Below are 23,625 nucleotides of genomic sequence, written 5' to 3'. Positions count from 1 at the left end.
TATTGATTTTGCTTTAAATCCTGTCAATTACGCACGCAGCAAAAAATATTTCTTTTGCAGGGTTTTTAGAGCATTTGTGGGGCAATGCCCTGAGATCATTCGAAATAAATGAACTTTCATCTTTCTGTCAATTTTTCGACATTCCCATTCATCAACTTCACACATCTCGCTACAAAATGTTTACTCAGCTCTCGAACGTCGAACATCAATTATTCCGCTCGTATATAAAAATGCTATAGCTCCGGTCGAGTAATCGGTAAAAACTTGTGGCTGAACTACGCGCCTCTAATATCCATACAATACTGTAAAAACGTAAGAAAAAAAAATATTCTTTTTCCAATCGTAGAACGTATTTGTCCACCGACCAAAAGAATCGATTCGATTTAAAATTGTCAAAGCCGTTACTTCCGGCAACGAAACTACACAGGCCAACATTTTACCGGAGAATTACGCGTCCGTGTGTACGTGAGTTATCAACGATGTTAAAAGTGTTCGCGGTGTGACCATCCCACCGGTTTAGCAGTGTACAATTATACAGGGTAATCAAAAAACTGTTCTTCAAAAAAATCAGTAAATGAAAAAAAAAAAAAAAACTATTAAAATCATCGTGACTGCGATGCTTCCGTTTAACATTGTACCCAATGGTCCGAAAACTAATCCAAAAACATGACAACTAACATGAAAACAACGTTATTTATGAAAATCCATTTTTAAGAACCGTTTTCACTGGAATATTTCAATTTTCATGAAAATACATTCGAAAACGAACTTCATTGAATTAATCCCTTCGGTAGTATTGACGCCATTTGACCTCGGCTCAATTTGTGCATTTTGGATCCGCCATTTTGAATTTCTGCATTCCGAGTGCAGATTCGTAATCAGCGACCTCAAAAACCCCCGGCTACAAATTTTCGTGGAAATCTGAAAAACTGTTTTTCCGCGTTTTGGGCACTTGACGTGAAAAATGTCTTGCCACCGCAGGGATTAAGGCGTTCGTGTCGCATGCTCGTATTTTTCGGTGGCACAAACCAGGGCACTCGAAATTCGGACTGATTCCTAACCTCAAGAAGTCGCTGTTACATGGGAAAAGCTTTTGCTTCTCCCATTTTTCCAACTTCTATCGTCAATATTTCTTTTGAGCATTCCGTAAGCCTTTATTTTTATCGTCGCTACGGGTTCCTTACATTTTTTCTTCGAATTATTCGGTCCATGAATGATTGAATAGAAATGTGGCGATGGAATCTCCATAAGCTCCCGTATAATCTTTACGATTTATCGAGTTTTCATTCCTCCTCAAATGTTCGATAATAACCTGACCTGAAATTTCGCCGATCTATTCGCACGCACTTTTGCTTTACTGTTATTTAAAATCAGTTCTTCGTAGAATATTCAGGTTCCTGAAAAGAATACCTTAAGGTCCACTCATCAACACTCATTTTTATTAATCTCCAAAAGACCTCAACCTCCGTCTGTATGTCGATCGAATTGATCAGCTGAACGCAAATCAAGAAAATGGAGAATAAAATTGAAAAAAAATAGCATAAAATAGCTGAATTGGGTTGAAGTTATGAAACGGCAAGTACACTGATGTTGGTGTATGTAGTATACGCGCGGCAGCACTGTAGAAGATCGAGTGTATTATCGTGGCTGTAACCCGCACAAGAGTTGTGCATATATGCAATCGCGGTTACTCATTCGTATGTACGAGCATACATACACGATAGTTAATGCAAACACGAGCCTCGTCGTTCTCGAGTAAAGTAATACACTCGTGTACATCGCCGTCGTCATTGTGTATACGGCGGAAGAAACTCTGTCGCGCAGAGGCGTTACCGATAGTCGAAGCAGAAGGTGCTGGAATAGCGCGCGCAGGTTGTTTGTGTCGCGTTCGCTTCCGTTAACACAATTTCGTAATTATTCAAACGGGAAGAGTATACTTCGATGTTGAAGGAAAATAAGAATTAGGAGGTCGCCGTTGATCAGAATAAGGAGGCTCGATTAACTTGTACATCAAATCAAAAGCTATTGGCCCTTGCAGCCAATCGAACAGTGTTTTTTAAGCACGTGGGATATCGCAATGACGGTTTTTAGTGGCATGGGATATATTTGTGGCCGAGTGAGTATCGCTAAACCTTGTTATTATCAGTCTCGTAGTTCGAGTTCGCGTTTCATAGTGTTTCAACGACAATTATAGTTCATGTATCGCAATTGTATATTTACGGAATCGTTACTTATGGCTAGGATCGTTTAGGTTCGTGTGTGCGAATGCTGACAGGTGTGCAGGATTTTTTGTACAGCACACACGGGGAGAACTAAATTTGGAAAATACTGTAACGACAGTGCAGTGAGTTTTACGTTAAATATTACCGTTTAATTCTCACCGCGCAGTTATGATCCAGTAGTTTTTTCAGTCAGTTATATGTACGTGGTAAAATTTCATGAGGCAGGGTGAAGTGCGTCTTGTAAAAAAAGCGTGGTGAAGCAGCGAGCGTAGTTGCGCATGTACGCGTAGTCAAACTTTTCGTCAACTCTTTCGACGATCATAAATCTCGTCGTGTGTTCGTCGGCTTATCGAGAGACCGGGGCGACAGTCGCCAAAATTTTTTCCGGTTGTACATAACATTTTGATCGGGGCTTCTTTTTTTCTAACGAAAAAATAGCCCACACGATTTTTCGATCGGTATTTGTAAGACGATCTCGAAGTACTTTCATGTAAACGTGAAAATATCGTTTCGGCGGGCAATTCTAATTGGTATTTTATGTTTTTCAATTTTCAAGAGCCTCCACAGTGCTCGCTGCTGGCTCAAGCTTATCTCGAATGTAACCTTGTACGTATATTGCGCTGTGTGTCTCCCGATCCGGAAGACAGTGGCCGCATAAAAACACATTATCGAAACGAGAACCGCCGCTGCTACCGAATTAGTTACACTTTTAATCTATAAATATACTGTTTGAATTCATATGCAGGATTTATATCTTTCAACGATATACAAATATCAACATGAAACGTCTTAATTATGGAGTTTTATGCGAGCTTAAATGTCCGTGGTGAACTGGCGTTTCATCGTAAATCGGTGATTTTTTTTATTTTTCCAACTCAAAATCCATCCTGCACCGAATGATTGATTCGCTTTCGAGACATTTATGTGCTTTTCACCAATTTCCTATTTTTCTCCTTCGTGTTGGGGGTATTGAGAAGTAAATTAAAATCGAATCATTTCATGCGTGCAACGTGAAATTTGGCTGCAGCCTTGAGCCACTTGCGATTAGAAAAACTCTCGATCGTTTTCGTGTCGAATCTCAATGACAGTTAACGTTTTTTTTTTTTTAGATTTCATTTCGCACTTCCGGTATACTGCGATTGAAACTACGTTGTACTCCGGATTTTACTGTAATTTGAAATCACTCGACTCGCTTCCTTCGAACGTGTAACGGAACTCGTAGAACGTCGCGCGGCGCTTCTTTCCGATTACCCGAAAGCTATGATAATAGTTATAATTTACATTGCCATGTGAACTCCCAAGAGCGATTAGCGCTTGTCTGCGACGGTCTAACAGTATGTCAGACTTTTCGGTGTAGCTCGGCTCATTGCTTTCTTATGAATATTCTTAATTTTTTATTTAAACAAATTCTAGAATGTTAGAATCGCCGCTTACTCAGGTTTCATGCGACTTTTTCAATGTGGCTTCATTGATAAGAATTTTTTGTACTAAAGCAAACTATAAAAATTTCAAGATACACGAAGATCGAACGGTAATACGAAAAATCCAGGAATAACGATTATAAATAAAAATAGAAATTCTAATCTCAGGAACGTGGTGAGACACGATTTGCTGGTTTTTTTTCGATTATTAGACAAACGCTCGTTCCGGAAAAGCTGATTCACTTTTAACGTTTAAACTGAGCATTCAACACGGGTCGTTCGGTCCCGGTCCATTCCTCATTTTCGACCATTTTACCAGAAATATTTTTAATGAAAATAGTGAATTCAAAAGAAATTCGTCATTCGGTATCGTCCGTCGAAGACCAGATGAACAAATTTTTAATAATTATTCTTTAAATTCAAGAGCATCGAAAGCTTTGAAACTATTTTTTGATAGCTCTCAGGTAATTCGGACTGGAGAGTCCCATAGTGGCGGTCGCGGTGTATTTCAAGGACACAAGTGTGTTTCACTAGCTCGCGGTATTGTACTTAACGTTTTCCTCGCATTGTCAGCTGGCGAGTGAATGATAAAGCGTGTCGAAGACTCCAGTCGGTTACAATTTAACGTCATTTTACTCTCGGAGTTGTGAGACGTACGTGGCGTTTACATATTTCGAGTATCATCGACGAGTTTATCAAACCGAATAATCAAGGAAGTTTTTCACCGAAAATAACGACAAAATAGAGTTTTACATTTGATTATAAAATTTTGGTTCATCGCGTTAGATTGCCGTTGAAAATTCTGCAAAAACAAAAAAGTTTTTTTTTCCTTCGCACAGCCAACGATACAATCCTTGTGGCTCGATCGATCTAGCGTGTAATAATGAAAAGACAAAACGTGCACGAATTTCCAATACGATTTTCTACAGGAAAAATTCTCCAAGCCCGGTTCGTAGTGTGTTTTAAGTTTTGTTCTATACGACTTCTGCGTGCGTGGTTAACTTGTGGTTCGAAACTGGTCATTTTACGACGTGATAATACACAAAGATTCCGGTTTTCATTTCACATAGTTGTAAAAATGCTGGTCAAACAAAAAAAACGATGCTACACAGACGTACTTAAGCGTCAACAGTTCCTAAGATTTTTATTGAATCGCAAAGTGTTTACACAGTCCCTTCTCAACTTGAAATCGAGTAACGATTATAAACACGAGTCCTTATAATCTTCGATTAAATTCTTTTATTGGCACGCAAGTACTTCAATTATTTTAAAGAAACATGAGAAAGACGAGGCGTTATAAAATGATAAAAAGACCAATATATACTCCCCGCAAATTACTTTTTGTGATCGATTGCAGTGAATGTTGTACGACCATCTATTTGGCCCATTGGGCCGGATTGTTCTGATCGGGATCGGCGCCGGAGCATTGTTCCTCACGTTCGTGGTGCTCTTGTGTTTCTTCACACCTGGCTGTCTCGTCTACGAATGCATGCGACGCCGAAGTAAGCTCATGTGGGGCAAGCGTTATTTTTTTAGTGCTTAAAAAACCGACGACGCTTGGCGAGTGTTCATTCTCATTCAAATGTAAAGACACAATACGATCTCGAGTAAATATTTGAGACCCGGAGCGTCTCGCCTGTGGCCCACCTTCGTTTGTCGATCTTTTATTTTTCCACTTTCGTAAAATATGTGATTCCATTCAACAATTCGTTTACACCATGCCTAAAAAATTTCCGGTACGATCTTTCCGGCACAAAGATTTGATGCAATTGAAATTTGGAGCGTTCTATAATGACGATACCAAAAACGTCATCGAAACCAGTGGGATAAATATAAACTGATATCAATTCCTAAACACACTTTCGAGGAAACGAAGCAATCAGCACAGAATGAAAGTGGGATCATGATGCTGAAAAACGTGTTGTTTTTTTTTCTCAAAATTCATGCTTTTCGTATAATAATTTTGACAGTAATTTCGAATTCCATTTGACATTGCCATTGCGTGAAGCTTTCCAAAGATTTCGTAATGTATTTAAGAAATATTTGAAAGATTCATGGCGATTCCAAAAGTTTGGATGATTAAAAAAAATAGCGATGAACATTGGTACCATTGACACAGCATGAGCCACACATCGTTGCAGGCTACTTTTTATCGATCGTCGTTGATGAAGAACCAAGTGTTTGAACTGACTCTTGAATTATCGTTGCACCTGGCTTTTAACGATACGTCGTCTATGCGTATAAAGCACGATTTGCTTCGATCAGTATTTTAATCTTCACCTCACGTTTTCCAATGGAACCTTCCTACAGGAAGACGAGCGCTCATCGGTGCTTCGCTTCTCTTTGTGACGTGTGCAATGATATTAAATACGTACTATTAGGACAAATGTGTTGATCATTTATTATACGTGAGAGCCTTCGCAATGAGAGTCCCTTTGGGGTTGATGAAACGCTCAATCCATTACCAACAGTCCTTCCAAGAGAGTCGACAGTGCCAGACGTCACTTAAAACGTGCTTGCTTTTTCACAATCCTCATTACGACTATCGATAAATAATGAATTTTTTACTCGCCCCAAATGCAAATATGGAAGAAAGAAAGTCATTTTTTCAGCCGTCACTCGACCGTTATTACGCGCCGCAGTGACCGTACTTGCACTCAATAATCAACTGAGTAATCAGCAGATTTTTAACTCATTTCGATATTTCTCGTCACAGAGTAATTCTCAGAGGGAATAGTACGCGTACACGCCTTAGTGCGGCACATTTATAGTTACGTATTCGTATAACGACAGAAACGTTGGTGCACATGCGTTCAATGTGTATTTATATATACACAAGCATATATATTCGAGACGTTACGCCTCCGTTCGCCAAGCGTCACGCATACCTTTTATTTTCTCGAGTTACTGCACCAAGCCTTCCTACAAAAGATATATTTGTTATGCAATTATAAACGTACAAAGTTTCAAAGCTGAAGAAAAAATGTTCTCAAACCTACGTGTCCTCAACACACATCGCTTATTAAGGATGCAATAAAACATTCTTACGCGTGATAAACGCTTACGTGACGCTACACAACTTTGAAAAATTCACTTGTCCTATTGACGTTGCTTCGTATTACTTCAACATTGTCAACGAAATTTTGGAGAGTTTAGGTGGACTCGTTCAATATTATTCCACTGGGACAACAAGATTTTAAATATTAGTGAAAAGTTTTTTATGCCACGAGCAAACGAACATTTGCTGGCTGCGCAGATGAAATGGATTTTTTTCATTTGAATTTCCACTACAAAATATTTGAGTTTTTTGGCTAAATTTCGTCTTTGCAATGAATGTGAAATTCTACAGTTTTTCAGTGACGTTTTCGCAGTCAATCTCGTCGTTCGTGTCGTAAATACGAAATTCTTCACTGTTTTAAGGTCGAAGTTCGTAATTCGGTGTTTAAAGGGTACAAAAATGTGAATGCACACCCAAAAAATAGATCCGTTCATTTCGCCATGTGTAAAAGTCGCTTGAATTAGTTCGATAGTTTGCCTTGAATAGTCGCCGGTTGCGCGAGTGCAAAAAAGAAACGGAAACGCTTATAAATATTCAATGAGTCCGGAGATGAGACGCCTCGATGGCCCAATGATCGTCCTCGCGCATGCTATTAAAACACCATCTCTCCAACAGGCCGTGACTGCTGCTCCAATGGAAATTGTCATCACACGAACGCGTGATGATCTAATTTTCATATTTTCTGTCCTCTCGCTGTGCACTCAACTTCCATTCTGATTAACGATTATTACGATCGGTCTTTGCGACCATCGTCGACTCTTCCTTCGTATTATTTTATATTCAATTTAATTTTTTTGTTAATCACAGCAAAGACAGACGTCAAGCCGGTGCCGGTGCAAGTCAATGGCTCAAGCAACGATAACATGAAATTGGGCGACGTCAGCTATCGATCCTGGCGCCTCGGAAGCCTCTACGAAAATGGTAACGTTCCAAAAAGAATGCTCGGAATCGAACAAAAGCGATTACGAAATTTATTCGAAAATGATTTAGAAACTCGGTCGATTCTTTCCCCACGGGGCTTTATTTTCGTTGAAAAATCCGCAACTCTCGACGCTTTAGAAGAATTTCGTTCCTACGAAGATCCTCAAAACAGTATTTTATTTTGATCCATTATTTCGACGAATCGGTCGCAGGTAGCACTTGCGATCACACGGATTCCCAGAGGGAATCTCTCAACTCCAACAATGTCCAGTTCGAGGCGATGGACACGGCATCAACAATGGTGAGTCGGCGCGGTAAAAGCCGAGGAAAAAGCCTCGATTTCACTAGAATTCGAATATTTTAAATCAGGCTCAGGGCCCTATTGTTGCAATCTTTGAAATGAATGTTTCGTTGGCTATCGCTGAACGACGCCACCGATCGAAAAACCCTTTTCGCAATCTGCCTTTTTCCACTAGAATCTCATCAAAGCGGAGGAGCAAAAAAGTGAGAACAGACTGAAGGACTTTCCCACTGAGCTGACGATGAGTCTCCAGTATTTACCGCCACTCGACGACAATATTACGGGCAAACTCGTCATCGGGATCGAGGTCAATGATTTTTCCAACGATTCCTCCATTTTCGTTGACTTTGCAAATTTTCATTAACAATGGAAAAAATGTGACCCGCAGGCAGTGTCCAATCTACCACCGAAGCCCTACAATTGTACCTTGGAGCCTTACGTTGCTCTCAATATTGTTAAACAATCGTGGACGAGCAGAAAAAGAATGAAATTACACAGCTTCAGAACGAGAGGCATAAGGCATACGTCGACTCCGATTTATCGAGAGACTTTTGTCGTTGCTGATGTCCGGCCCCACGAAGTCAAGGTACGTGGGCGCTCGGTTTCAATCTCATTTTTCGTTGCGTGGCTAAAAACGCAATTTTTTATGCTCGGAATTTTTTAGAGAGAAAATGACAACAACGGCGTTTGAAAGAATTTTGTTTCATTTTTTTTCAAGCAGGAATGGATTCTCGATATCGCAGCTTACGATCACGATCGATATGCGAACCACACAGAGCTCGCGAACCTTCGAGTGGCCTTGAGGGACGTCAAAAAAGTATTGTACAGTCCGGAAATACACCTTTTCAATTACAAAATGAAACCGTCCAACCGCGTAAGCGAGAAAAAGTTCTTTTTCAATTCGCCCATAAATAGCGAATATTGTGAATTTTCATGAAATTATCAATTTACACAGGAATTCGGAAGTATTTTATTAGGCATAAGTTATTTACCCACCGCCCAGAGACTGACGATCAACATTATGAAACTACGTGATTTGAAATTCATACCAAGCGTCAAGAGCCTGGAAGAATTTAGTGAGTAATCTGTCAAAAAATCGCTTTTAATTGAGAAACAATTCAAAAATGTCTTCAGAATCTATCTTTTGAGCAATTTCTTCCAAGATTTTGAATGCGAAACACTTCGAACCCTCATTCGTTATTTTTGTCGAATAATAATAAATTATTATTATCATATAATTATTATTTTATTGAATTATAATAAATTTCTGCCTCAAAACCACTAAAATGCATTTCGCAGACTTCGTGATTCAAAAAGAAATGCGTGAACTTTGTGTTGAACAACGAAAATGAATTTTCGCTCTGTTCGTTTTTAAAGATCCATACGTAAGGGTACTAATGTTGAATGGCAAAACCGGAAGGAAGCTGAAGAAGAAAAAAACCAAGTTTTTACGATCTACAGCCCAGCCGGAGTTCAACGAGACTCTCACCTTCGACCTGCTTCACAATCAATTGGATACCGTTCAATTTCTCATCGTACTTTGCAGCAAGGTAAATCACTCTTTCGTCGAATATTTTTCCTGGAAAATTACGAAAACGGTAGTCATCAAACTTGGGAAAATATTGGTTCGATTCCGAATTGAATATGACTACAAAAATAGGTTAGAATTTATGGAGAATCGGAGCGATTATCCCTCTATGCTCGCTCCGTCGAAACTAAACAGTTTTACTTTTTTTTAGATCAATGTAGAGGAAGCAGGAAACACTGACCATCCGAGCGACAGCGAAGATTCCGTCCATTCCTACAGGAGGTCCAAAGACGTTTTTATCGGTAAAGTAGCGCTGGGCAAAGGCGTTCGAGGCTCGGAGGAAAAGTTACACTGGTTCTCGGTGTTTCAAAATCCTCGAAAGCTCGTGACGATTTGGCATACGCTTAAATGACGATTGTGTTATTGAAATAAGTGAAAAAATGTGCAATAAACGCTTCGAAACCAATTACATCTTGAGTTGAGAATTCTGTGCGGAGAGAGGTCGAAACGAAAATACATCGATGATGTGTACACACGACGACGGTGAAGCACCAATATGTATAAATACACAGGTTTATGCGAACACGAGAATCCGTGCGTGATCCGTGCATTGACATTTTATCAATATACAAATTCATGCATTATCGAAATCCACAACAATGAATCTCGACAACGCAAATATGAAAAACTCTTATCTGCCACTTGAATCTACAATAAATTGACGAGACGCCGTGTTTTTTAGATGCCATGTCGATAAAAACGTATTCAATCTGATTGACCAATGAATACATGGAAAATAAGAAATTTTAACTCGTATATTTGTAATGTAGCAAAACGGAAAAAAGCTTCGCGGGATTTTTGGAAGGGAGTGATTCGTAAAGAAATTTTACGGAATTGGATTCTTTGTCATAAATTCAAGGAATTAATGATGAATATGAACGCGTCAGCGCGACGATCGAATTTTTGTTAGCGAAAATAATACGCCTCCATTGTGTTTAGTTTCATTCGATGAAGTCTAGTGGATGGCGAGGACGCTGAAAAAAAATTCAAATCGATGCGCGGCTTACGTCGGATCGCCATGTTGGAGAGAACGTAGCGTTAGTTGAGTGACGAGCCGCAGGACGGCGCAAGCGTCCGGTGTCAGAAGTTGGTGCGGGGTCTGGTGCAGGTAGCAGGTTCGAACGATACGGGCTTCGGGTTTCAGTCTGTTTTGTGACTTGTGCGCGTGTGTTTCGTATTCGTTTAGTTTGGTTTTCGTCCTTTGACATTAGTTACATTTTTGTTTTGTTTTCACATTTATTGGCACATACAACGCGTAGCTCCAGTGTCGCTCTTCTTATTTCGAACGGTGGAGTTAACAAGACAAAAAGCAGGATACGGGAGGCGAGCCTGGCGAAAAAGAAGAAGCAAAACGTGAGTACTCCGAGAATCGTGAGTTTACGGTAAACGAAAGTTAGCCCACAAAGCTAAGAGGATTCATATCTAACCCGAAATACAATTTCATACGTGTGAGAAATGAAAAAACATTCGCGCGTACAAAAACGCTACAGATTGCTTCGATTGATTGGCTCGTGTCCCAACGATCTATATACACATACACACGCGCATAGATCGTGTGTTTACGCATACGCGCACACGAAAATATGTACGTTTCGTATTTTAACAACCGTACGCTCCGACATGAAACATATCAGGCTTCTTTCTAATAGCAACTCCTCGAGCTACCACGAATTGAGTGTGCGAAGGAAGGACTCGCCAACCTCTGTTCAACGGTTGATTCCAGCTTCTCCGATTTACCTTCGTAACAGTGAAAGATGTATTTTTTAACGGTCCTTCTGTTTTTTCTTCATCTTTCTCCGTTGAAAACGTGTTCAGACTGCGCCGCAGGTTTCGATCGGGGCGGGGGGGGGGGGGGGGGGGGAGTACTGGAATATTGAATGAGCATTCGTCTGTGTTCTGATTGTTGGCGTTGTTCGACCGTGTTCTAACGTGTACTTTTTTATAACCTGCTACAAATTTTGCTGGAGATACGTTGCGGGATGAATAAAATGACAGGGCGGAGAAGAAATACAGCGGCAGGTTGCTCGAACGGTTTCATTGGAGGTTTTCGGTCCGCGACTACCTGCTGTAAATCGCAGTCGGTTTCGGCTTTGAGCACGTTTGAAAATTTTTGTAGCGTAAGGAACGGCCTGAGGGCAGGGGGCGTCTCGCCGTGCTGGGAGAGAATTTCCGCGTGCATTTCGTCCACGATTTTTTTATTTTTTATTTTATTATCAACGCTCTTCGAATCTTAAAAATAAAATTTAATTCTTTCACGAAAAAAATGTTATTTTTTTGTTTCACGCATTTCTCGAAGGCCCTCTGCAGAAATTGACGAAAAAACGAAGTACTGCTGACAGCGTTTCCTCTGTCTATTTCCTCAATAATTTTCTTCGTCGTTTCCTAATCACTATAAAAGCTACATTTTCAAAAACTGTCTTTCGATTCTCTTTGACCACTCGTGTGGAATGTCAGGACAATAAATATTCGTCGGTACGTAAATTCGTGCACGAATCGCTTCACCAATTATACGAAACAAAAATGCAGATATAAATATTCGAATATGCTCGATACACATGCTTCTCAGTGTCGATTAAAATGGCATTCGACACACAGAAGCTGAATATTAATCCGTTTTTTCGTTTCCACTTACAAGAGTGTAACAAAAACGTCGAAGAGTATTTTTTTTTGACTTTATCGAGTGCCATGATCGCAGATAACAATCCGTGCGGTAGCGGCGTCGCATTCGTATCGTTGTCAACGTTGATTCGACCTCGTGAAACGGAACAGGGGCGCGTGTCGATAATCGCGGGTGTGCGTAAAAGTTCATTTGTGGGAGTGCGTGTGCAGTACTCCCCAATTTCTCCTCTATGATACAACTACTGTAATTGTTCCGTACAGGAAATTGAACGAGGGCGTTTAGTCACTGTACCCATAATGTGGACAAATACACGTTTGTATACAAATATAATGCTGACGAACAACGGGACGAACTTTACCATAAAAAATACTGGAACGAATATGACGTTTCGTGGTTTTTGACGTTTCGGTCGTTCACGCGTTCCTCGTTTTTTACTACGATTATATTTCTTGCACAAATCGCACAGAAAACGAGTTTGTGTCTGTTGCGAGGTTCATAAGACTGTGCGTGAGTGCTCTCCCCTGTTTATTATTTGGTCTTACACATTTGAGTGCAACTGACGACACCAAGTGGCGCGACATTCTACTCATTAATGCACATTAAGCGTGTCCTTCGTCTCTGGAGACACGAAAATTTGTTTTTATTGTTTCAGTGCGGGGTGATACAATAATTTATTTGTACTGAAGTGTTTACGACGCTGAAGTTTGCAACGTTCGAGTCCAACGAAATGAGCAAAAATAAAATTATTGTAACAGAATTGGAGAATTACTGGAATTGTTGGAGAGTTTTTTCAGATTACTTCGTTGGACTCCAACCTTGCAAATTTCACTGTCATAAAAATTGTAACATTCATTTTCCAACCAAAATTCTATTATTCTTGTACACTGAAGTACATTTTTTTATGTCACAATTTATCGATTGAATCTTTAAATTGTTTTCGAAAATGAGATATGCTGCGATGTTTTAGTGAGAAATGGGAACAGAAGTAATTTGTGATTGGGGAAAATTCGAAAGCACGTTTCATCGATTATTTAATTCGTCCCCAAACTATTTGAATTGTTTTTGAACTCGGAATGGACTTTTGCTCCCACTGTAATAATTACACACTCAAACAATCATTGTTTTGACAAATCCAAAAGAGTCGTAGAGCCAAATATTTTGAAAAATCATAATGCGATAACAAAACTCGAGTCATGGAGCGTAAAATTCAGCCCGAAAATACCGGAAATTGCGAAACATTCAATTCGCTCTGAAAACAGCTGGTGGCCAATGACCAGTGCAGTAAATTTATGGCGGCGTAACGTGGTCAAATTTAACACGGAGTAACGACTCGTTTGCTCGAATTGCTGCAGCAACGGCTGTAACTGGCTCACTAATTCCATCGGGAAGTCGAGCTAGGCTAGCCGAAAGAGCATTCGATATGAAATTTAATCGATTTTCGTCCTACAGTTGAAATTGGACACATGCTTCTACAATTGATAACTATTCGTGCTTTTTATACCGATCCTCTCACTAGTTTAATACTTGAAGAACTTTCAATCGTGATTTTTGTATCTTCGACTCAAACAACAACGAAATAGAACTTTCGACCGCTGAATTTCGACTTTTCCTCAGTATCCTGAAACCAAATTTCTACTCACATTGATCACGAAGCTTGCAACGTTGGAGTTCAACGACGAGATGAACGAAAAGAACATTTGTAATTTACCAATTTTTTATTTCACCTTGGTGCGGGTTGAAAACTAGGAATTTTAAATTCGACAGATAACGAAATCGGGGAATTACTGGAATATTGGAGGGTTTTTTCTACATCATTTCGTTCAACTCCAACGTTGCAAACTCCAGCGTCATCGGAGTCCAATGAAATGATCTAAAAAAACTTTCCAATTATTTCAGTAAATCTCCGATTTTGTTGCCTGCTGAATTTGCAATTCTTAATTTTTCAACACTTTTTTACCTTCTCTTCGTTGGACGCGAACGTTGCAAACTTCAGCGTCGTCCGAAGAGCAATAATTTTGTGGGCGAAGCTAGAAATTTTGTCCACTTGCCTTCAGTATCGAATCTCCCGAAGGCAAATATCATCCCATTTCCCTTCCAGCCAATTACCAACATTAATATTCATGAAAATGATATTATGAGTTTATGAATTTTCATAAATACGTAAACGTGTTTATATTCGATCGAATTATGAGATGACGCTGAAGTTTGCAACGTTGGAGTCCAACGAAATGATTAAAAAAAAACCTCTAATAATTCGAGTAATTCTTCAATTACATTTCTTGTCGAATTCGCAATTCGTAGTTTTTCAATCTGCACTGATACTTCGTTACGTAAAAAATTGGTGAATTACAAATGTTTTTATTGTTTATTTCGTTGGACTCCAACGTTGCAAACTACAGCGTCGTATTATGAGAGGTTTGGAAATAGTGGAACACTCACCGCTTCGATAGAATCCATTTGTTAAAAACATCGTACATCTTCACCTCTATCAAGTTTAGTGTACACGAGGAAACGATAGATAATAAAACGTCCAGAATTATCAGATGCAATGACGAATATAACCGTTGAAAAATATTTTTACATTTTTTTATCACGAATACAGAGTCGAGCTATATTTTTGTCAAGCACGCAATAAAGATCGTAATCTTGAGGGAAGGCTTGAGTCGGTTTTATTCAACCTGTAAAGTCCGAGGAACAACGCCCTTTCGGAAACTAGTGGTTGATCCGACTCTCCTAACGTAAAATACATTTGGATATCAGTTCCTCAGCATTTTTTCTCTCCTATTAACAGGCCAGAAAAGTTACAGGTATACCAGTGCGTTTGTTCCGTGCTATTTGAAATTCAGATTTTAATCGCATCTCCGCGTTGTTATATACGACGAATTTCCTTATGAGCTCCGGGTGAAAAGTCGATTGTTGATTCGATGAGAAAGAAGGCGAGATCCCAGGAGTCTTTTTTCGTTTATTGTGTATTTGTTGCTTTCGTTGTTATGTAAATGCTTTTGATGCACGTAACGCTCACACTCACGTACGCACGAGTGTGTCTCAGCCACGAGTAAGACCGAGGAACAATTGGTTTTTTATTATGGGATATGAAATTCCTTGGTCGTTGATGCTCGACGGTTTGTCAGAGTGGTTATAACGGCGAGCCACCTGCGGCTGTAGAAAAGCTTTTGTGGAAAACTTTACGAATGTTTTTCCGAAAAATTCAGTGGACTTTCGAGCTCGAGCGAAATCAGTAGTTATTCGTTCGTGAAATACTGGAAATGAAACTGCTAAAATCGTCCTCGTGTTTACTTGCGCAGCGTTTTGTTTTGATGCTCGAGGCATTTTCGCTGATATCGACGAGAAAAAAAAGTGATGCAGGTTGCTGGATTTTTTTGAACTTTTTTCACGTCTCCCAGTATCACTGGCTCGAAGTCTATAAATTTAATGACTGATTGCGAGATTTTAATACTTTTCAATCGAGTCGAAACTCCATTCATAGTTGATTCAATTGACATGATATTTTTTGCGTGTATCATCCATGGGAATATCTCACTGCAGACACCATTCGGCTCATTTCCTATGTAATTAAAAGGGATCGTATACCCGGGGAGGAGATGAGCCTTCTCTGTCCATAACACGCCAGCAATTACCAGGATCGCACTACTGGAACACTGGCCAAGATGAAATCATAATTAGCATCCATATTCTTTTGTTACGCAAGATTTTATCTTCGGAACAGATCATTATAGGGCCACAGCTGAGCTCGAACCTGAAAGTTGTAATCCATTGGAGTAACAGTGAGAAAATCATTCAAAAATAAACTTAAAAAGATCGAGAAATTCAACATTTTTTCATTCTGTTTCTCTCATTTACAGAATGAAAGACTCGTTAGGTGAATGAGAATGTTCTGGAGGATCGAAAGTTCTAAATATTCAAAATTTGATGAATTTTTTTTCATCTCTTTCCTAAAAATGTCCAAGCGTCTATGTTTTCAATTCGAAATATTTTTTAAAGCTCTTTTTCTCTTATTTTTTTTATCGACCTTCTCGTTGGATTTTTCCACAGATTTACAAAATGTTCAAGTTGATACTTTTGACGAACTTTTAGGATGTTATGTATCAACGTTGGGAGCTTCTTCGTTTAGCTCTTTCCGTACTTTTCGATAACTCGAAGTCGTATATCGAAAAAAAGACGCACATGTTGTACATGGACACTCTCGTAAATGTTGTAATTTCACGAAACGTCGAAGTAGCCTCTCTAGGGAACCATTTCTTCACGTGCTCCTAGCGTTTTTCTCGTCTCCGACGTTCGAGTGCATTTTATAGAAGTATCGGGAGGAAAGGAAGAAGAATATGGTCGAAGGATACGCTTGAAAATGGATCTGCTCGGAACTTGTGACTCCGGAACAGAAATGGGCACAATTTTATTGTCATTGAACGTGCAAGGGCTGTGGGAATACTATTTTAAGGTCGTGTCTTGGTATATACTCATGAAAACTCGGGATTTACACGTTTCATTTAGTATTTCAAATTACTCTGACAGTATGACGTTGGAGTCCAACGAAATGATTTGAAAAATCCCTCCAATAATTCCAGAAATTCTGTAATTTCGTTCCCTGCAGAATTTTCAATTCGCAGTTTTTCAACCTGCACCGATACTTCGTGAAATAAAAAATTGGTGCATTACAAATGTTATTTTCGTTCGTTTCGTTGGCCTCGAACGTTGCAAACTCCAACGTCGTTCAAATAGTTCAAATTTATCAAAGCGTCTTCATATTACAGCATCGAAGTTCACGTTACTTCACCTTTTCACAAGATAAAAAATACTTTCATCTTTATATCAATTCGCGGTCACGAAATTATTTTCGCGAGAAATCTCAGCCCAAAAACTCGCACTTTTCTTCGAGAAATTCTCGGGTCAGAGCACTCGCCGTGGAAGGTTCATTTGACACCGAGAGGGTCCATGTTGCCCCGCCTCTCCGATTAGTTGTTCCGATCGCATTCACTGCCTTACATGCGCCTTAAGGTTGCATACCTTACGAGGACTGGAATATCGTTTTTTTAAGGATGCGTGAGTGGGCGAGAATTACCTTCCGCAGTTATAAAATTTATCGTCAACTGTCCACTGCGCACGTACGCAGAGATCGAAGCGGCAAAACTTCCAGATATATTGGTCGAGGCGCTCGCGCGCCTGTGTCGAGAGAAAACGAGAATGGATCACGAGAGCAATCGCGAAAGAAGAAAACTGTACACTCGGGAATACCGAGGCCAGGTATTTCAATGGAAATAGATTCTACGAGAATAGCCACTACAGATGCGCGGATACGTGTACGTGTCCGCGTGAGCCTCGGATACCGCGCGGTGGTAGTGCGAGAGACAAAAGTACTTGCGGTCAAATTTTCCCATGGGACGGATCTCTTGAGACTCATCAACAGCGGACAAATCCGGTCAACGGGGAATCGCAACGACAAAATCGTTGATAAAGACGAGCGAGCGAGTTCGCTGTGAAGATTTTTTTATTTCCGGGTGGAAATCGTATCTTTTATGTACAGTTTTGAAAAAAAATAAACATGAAAAGGCCAATTACATGGTAGACTGTAAATGGGGAAGATTGTTGAGACAGATGAGTGCACGAGTTTACTGCAAGCCACTATTTCATGAATCTTTTTTATTTTCAAAAACTTTCGTTTTGGAAGAATGTGGCTAGAGATGTCATGGGATAGAGCACTTTCGCCGTGGAGATCGCGATGTCAGAGTTTCTACCATCGGAAAGAGAAACGAAGACGATTGTTCGAACTTGAATCGTCAACTTTTTTAGTTCGCGATTCGGGATAGTTGAAAGATCGAGGGGTGCGAAGAATCGCAGGGGTTGCAGCCCCGGAAATGAGTATTGAAGAGGGTTGGAATTGTGGAATTTAAGGCTTTTTTTATTGTCTTATAAAAACTAAATCGAACTAAAAGTAATTTGGTGCCTCGTAACACGAAAGAGTAACAACAAATTTACATGTAGACAGTCCACTTCGTTGCATTCCTGTAGTAGTGACAAACGATGAGATTGTAAGCTTTTTTCTTCGGTTGTTGACGAGGTTACATATATACAAAAAAATGTTTTTTCAATCACAGAAGTCGATATCGAGAACGGTAGTTTTGTAAACACGAAAAAAAGCAGCCACAGTGGCTGCCTGTGGTGCTCGTATCCCGGTGCGTGGATAAATAAAATGGCGAATAAATATAAATTTCGTTTGATTTATGGGATCGCTCGCGATCGAGGCTTATCGTGGTAAGAGAGGTGAAATTACTACGGCGAAAAGCCGATGACTAAACGCCACTCGACGACTCTTGTTCTTCGCACGATCGAGTCATCGATCCGACGATGTCTTCGAGTCGCTTTAATTCTCTTATCGAAACTCGTAGCTCTACATGGAACATTTAATGGCACCTCGGACGAAGGCTTTGTTCAAACCTTAGAATCTGATTCATTTTTTTTCCGCATCGTTCGTCCGATCGATTTTTCAAGCCTGCGAAGAATGCAGTTCTACAGCTGAGGACATTTTTTCCGTCGAATTCTCTCGTGATCGTTATTTTAATATAGTTCGAAATAAGCAAGCAGAAACGATCATTCCCGGTCTATTAAAACAACCAATGAACGAATCTGAAGTGCAGATTTCGTAGGAACTCGCAGTAGAATCAACAAAAAACTTCGAATCACTTCTCCAATTAAGGAAAATCATGCGTTACTTGTGATTAAAAAAAGCAACTGAACTTTCTTTTGCTCTTTTCATGATCAACGAAACGATTAAAATTTATTCTCTCAATTATTAAAATTATGTGTAACTTGTTTGTTGAAATTGATAAATTTTTTAATATAATAATAGCGGATAAATTATACTTTCGTAGCAAAATCGTCAAGCAAAATGTGATGCCAGCCATTTTCTATTTGTATGCGTATGCACATCTATATTTTAAACCAGCTGGCTCATGGTGTTGTCAAACCTTCCACCGTTTGTGTCGTTATTACTCGTTAAACTCAAATAAGTGTTTTTCCATTCCCGGTAGATTCTATAATAATTCCGGGAATAGATGCACGCTGTACATTTCTAGCATACTTCCAAATTTCAACTCTTAAAGTTGTGGAATTTTCGATTTCCATTATATTCGCGTGATCTTCCTCAATTTAAATTATTTTTTCGAGTTTTCGATCACCCCGATAATAGTTTATCGCCTCAAGCTCGTCCGAAAGATAAAAGAAAAATAGTGAAAAGGAATACTTCGCAGAGGGAACGCGATCATGGTCAATTATTTCTAAAGCAGGCGTGGAATGTCCCGTGCACGTGAAAAAGGATCCACCAGAAATAATGCGTCAAGTGTCCATTGCCGGAGGAGAAGGAGTCAGGCTACCCTGTGCATGTTTATGGTTCCGTGAATATACTCGACTATTGTGTTTCACATCGGTCCGCTATGCGTGCAGTACCCGCGCTCGAATTTAATTCCCGATGTATATATCGATACCATAATCGTTATAGCACTCGCTCACACATCGCTAAACCTTATCTTATCTCCTGTGTGTGCTGGGACGAAAAGAGAGAAGAGTTGCAACCGGCGCTAGGTATGGAGTGTACACACATAGCGGTGCACATGTGTGTGTATCGAAGTCTGTACCTATAATTGTCTCGCGACTCGTTAGATCGTACACGAAGATTTACTGACGTACGCAATCGTTTATAGAATTGCCCATACATTCCAATTGTTGCTGAAGGATCGTTAAATGTTTGCCATTCCAATCCCATTTCACGATCACTCAACAATTCATTTAGCGATACGAGCTAACGCTTCGCATTAGTCGATCAAAATTATTCGATGACAACATATTGAACGGGCTTGAACGTTTCAAGGGTATGTTGCAAATGAAAATGTGAAATTTTGTAGATTCTCATTTCGATGGGGTTTGATGCTACATCAAAATGCATGCATCGAAGGGCATCGAAGATTTTGTGATCACACATTTTTTCTCGGGATTATATTCGTGTACCACTTTTTCATCCGTGCTGACTTCCGCCTGTGAATGTGCCACAAACCTTCTCATTCGCAATATTTAAGGAACGAATTTAAGTTTAATTGGAACCATCTCTGGCCCCAGGGCTTAAGTCGCCTTGACATTTGTAATGGAACTTCTGGCGATACAGATTTTTCATTTATCCAATTGAAATGCGAGTATTTTAAGCTAGTATCATTGAATTATTTTTCGACACACGGAGAGAATTAAACGGTAATATTTAGCGTGAAATTCACTGTAAAATTTACTGTGATTTATTTGATTGCAGGGACAAGTTAACGGAAAGTATTCATTCCTGTAACGCACTGTAAAATTTCAAAGATTTTGCGGAATTTTCAGTTTTATAAAAGTAAATACTGCAGATAGGACGTCAAAATTAATTAAATACTCCGGTAAAAGTTTCTACTTGGAACAATAAATATTATTTAATTTCTAGGAATATTCAATTTTTCACCCATAATAATATTATGAATTGCAGTTCGTCACCGCACTGTCATAACTCACGGTAATTTTTCAAATTCTCTCCATGCACGTTATCCAATCAGTTTCAATGATGGATTATAAATTCCTCCATTGCTCATATCGAAATTTGTTCATTAACCTGAAGATATTCGTGAGAAAATGTTCTATTTTATTGCAGTCCTTAAACGAGGCGTTTCATCTTCAGTCATTCGATGTCGTACTTTTTATTTGACTCACCAATTTTTTGATGACTCCAGATGAAGATTTTTTAAAAATCTTTATCTGGAGTATCCATAAAAATAAGTGACAAATTTTTAGCTGATGGAAATTGGATCTGATGGAAAATTGAAAAAGGTGGAGGGAAAATTGATTGGAAAATTTCTCAAGATTGCATTGATAAGCTGAGATTATGCATTCAAGGTCAAAGTTCATTCTCACGTGCGGCTGTGTACGTGTGTGTAACTCGATAAGAGGGAATACATTGGTAAAACGAGCAAACGTTGAGAGGTAGCACCGAGGACTATACAAATAGTAATATTCTCGTATCCACAGAGTTTGCCACGAAAGAGGACGAGCTGCGAATACTAATTAGGCAATTCGAATTCCTATGGTCTCTCCCACGAGGAGACGATGAGAACCTCGAATAAGCGAGTATTTATCGGCGACTGCAGAGGGGGCAACCACTTCTCAAGGTTTTTACTCTTTCTTTCATTTCTTTCTTCTTCTTCACCGCATACGTGATTTTTCTTCTTTACCTCGTGCATTGTGTATCGTGAATATCGCGAAGCAGGAATTCAATAGATGCACGAACTCGGATAACACCACTCGCTGTACATTCAGAGAAGCCTCAAATTAAAAACCCGAAATATTCCGAAGTGTTGAATCAGCAAGGCTCGTACATAATCACATCTTTCAAAGAAAAAATGTATCGTTATGCTTCGAAAATGCGATTCGCGATGCGTATTTAATAACCGAAATAATTTTTTGTTCCTTCAGTCAAGTCTTTTACAATGAAAATAAAAAATTTTCATTATCAGCGCGAAAAAGTTGTTTTGAAGTTGCATATTTTGTGTCATTGTTGATAAGAAGTGTTCAGTACTGAACTACCACTTATGAGAATTCTTCATTCAGGAGATTCGTAACAATTCATTGATCGAGGTCTCTTACATCGAGGATTCGACGGGTGGGATATTTTAGGCCTTCGAACTTTTGAGTCCCACCCGATTCGACAATTGATCAGTCCCATTAAAAGTCCCAGTCGGTATATCGCAACCAGGAGTGTGAGAGAGATGGCTGCAAATTTCGAAATAAAAATCCTTTGACACAGTTTGACCGATTAAAAAACAGCTCTGTCAGCCGATTTTTGCCATCGTCCTGCGTAGGCTGACAGAGCCTTTTTAAGAGCATGGATCAGTCGACTAACCTCACTTGGAATTTTCGAAATCGAAATTTGCAACTATCTCTCTCGCACTCATGGTTGTGATATACCGACTGATCCATTCACTTAAGGAGGAACATCAGCTTCACGTAAAGTGAGGTTATGTAAGTACGAATTCGATTGTTTTTATCTAAGTTATCTGGGTTATGTAAACACCGTTTGTTTCGTTTATACGAGATTAACCTCTGAAAATACGTCATTTTTGGGTGGAATCTATGTGAAATATTTAAAAAATGGCAGAATGAAACGACCTCCAATTTTACACGAATGTTCTTTAGAGTTGAAACTGTAGAATACTACTATTTTTCTAACCTATCACCATTTTTTATGTGTTTTTGAGTATGGAAAGATGGGGCCTGTGGAATTATTTCCTATACGTAGGTGTTAAATATTCCAAGTTTGAAAATTATTTACTCGACAATGGCTGAATTAAATGGATTAAAAATTGGAGAGGCTATAAAAAATATCCTAAAATGTATTCTAAAAGTTTCATTAAGCTATCACTATTTTTCTCAAGCTGACGTTCCTCCTTAATTGGTCATGCTGTACCAAAGAATGTCGATTTCGAAAATTCCAAGTGAGGTTAGTCCACTGATCCATCTTATGACACCCGACATAGTTCTACAGTTCCTGATACTTTTTATCAATAGTTTTGTCGAAATAAGTACCGAAAACCACATTTTTCAAAATGAGATGTTATCGACCGGAAGTTAGCACCTCAATATAGTGAATGTGAACAGTTGGACTGAAAATCGATAGCTCGTGAATAGTTCTAGAGTTCTTGCTCGTCTGGAGGCTTGACACGTCATAAAAATCGTATCCGAATGGTCTGTACTCGAATGACCGTTTATTCTCTCCAAATGGATTTGTTCTCGTGAAGATTTTATCGAAAAAATTTCCAAAACTTTGGCCCGGTAATATCGAATTACGAATGGCGTTTACGTCGACGTTATTCCGCGTCTTTATCAAAATCACCGATTTTCGCACCTGTCTCAAATAAACTTGCATTCAATGCTCTGCGTCCGTGCCCATCTGTTTGATGTATCGACGTGAATTGCAAAAAAAAACCATTTATCTTCTACATTCACATTTGAGCCGAATATACATTTGTGCAAATGAAACTAAAATTGGGTCTCGACAGAAATGATTCAAGTCACTGCAATACGTTCTACTCGAATACCATTTTTCAGCAAGGGAAATATTCGGAGGAACGAAACTCCTCAAACCCTCATCATCCACTCGAAGTGTGTGGGTGTTGTTTCAATAAATTATCATACGTTTTTTCTCCTGAAAAATTATAATCCTGTATAATTACGATCGCATAACTCTCGAGCCATTCTGCTGTACAACGAAGAACGAAGGGAAATTATCATACTTATTCGTCATCGAATATTTTTTGCTCATCAACAAATGAACTTCCACGAGTGAAGGGCTTTCGTCATTTTTCGTTCATTAAAAATGCTCGCTCATAAATGTGGCCTCGGATATGACAAGGTATGGAACGCAATACCTAAAGCTGATTGGGAAATGACTTTTTACTATATTACTATAACG

General features: G+C 39.3%; 2 protein-coding genes across 14 annotated transcripts in view; both read left to right on the top strand.

Annotated features, from left to right (window-relative positions):
- Positions 1-1,800: 1,800 nt before the first annotated feature.
- Positions 1,801-9,920, top strand: LOC122418988 (synaptotagmin-1-like). Of its 5 annotated transcripts, XM_043433199.1 has the most exons (11): positions 1,801-2,116; positions 4,483-4,591; positions 5,001-5,145; positions 7,509-7,622; positions 7,835-7,923; positions 8,099-8,230; positions 8,312-8,509; positions 8,645-8,797; positions 8,879-8,999; positions 9,301-9,473; positions 9,663-9,920. In XM_043433199.1, exons 3-11 carry the CDS (start codon positions 5,004-5,006, stop codon positions 9,861-9,863), a joined length of 1,323 nt encoding a protein of 440 aa, XP_043289134.1. In that variant the 5' UTR covers positions 1,801-2,116; positions 4,483-4,591; positions 5,001-5,003; the 3' UTR covers positions 9,864-9,920. The 5 variants fall into 5 exon arrangements, with proteins under 5 accessions (XP_043289134.1, XP_043289132.1, XP_043289135.1 ...); XM_043433197.1 differs by lacking the exon at positions 4,483-4,591; XM_043433198.1 differs by lacking the exon at positions 1,801-2,116 and having other exon boundaries at positions 4,217-4,591.
- Positions 9,921-10,055: 135 nt separating this feature from the next.
- Positions 10,056-23,625, top strand: part of Wdr62 (WD repeat domain 62) — a 104,055-nt gene continuing 90,485 nt past the window's right edge. For 8 of the 9 annotated variants that reach the window (XM_043433189.1, XM_043433188.1, XM_043433192.1 and 5 more), the window contains exon 1: positions 10,056-10,864. The gene's annotated coding sequence lies outside the window, so the exon portion shown is untranslated. Of the gene's footprint in view, positions 10,865-21,185; positions 21,326-23,625 lie in introns of all 9 variants that reach the window. The other variant, XM_043433180.1, reaches the window with a different exon arrangement.

This window comes from Venturia canescens, chromosome 1 (assembly GCF_019457755.1).
Source record: "Venturia canescens isolate UGA chromosome 1, ASM1945775v1, whole genome shotgun sequence".
In the NCBI taxonomy this organism is placed as follows: Eukaryota; Metazoa; Arthropoda; class Insecta; order Hymenoptera; family Ichneumonidae; genus Venturia; species Venturia canescens.
The sequence above is the reverse complement of the archived record's forward strand: the minus strand, read 5'-3'. Positions and strand labels throughout refer to the sequence as shown.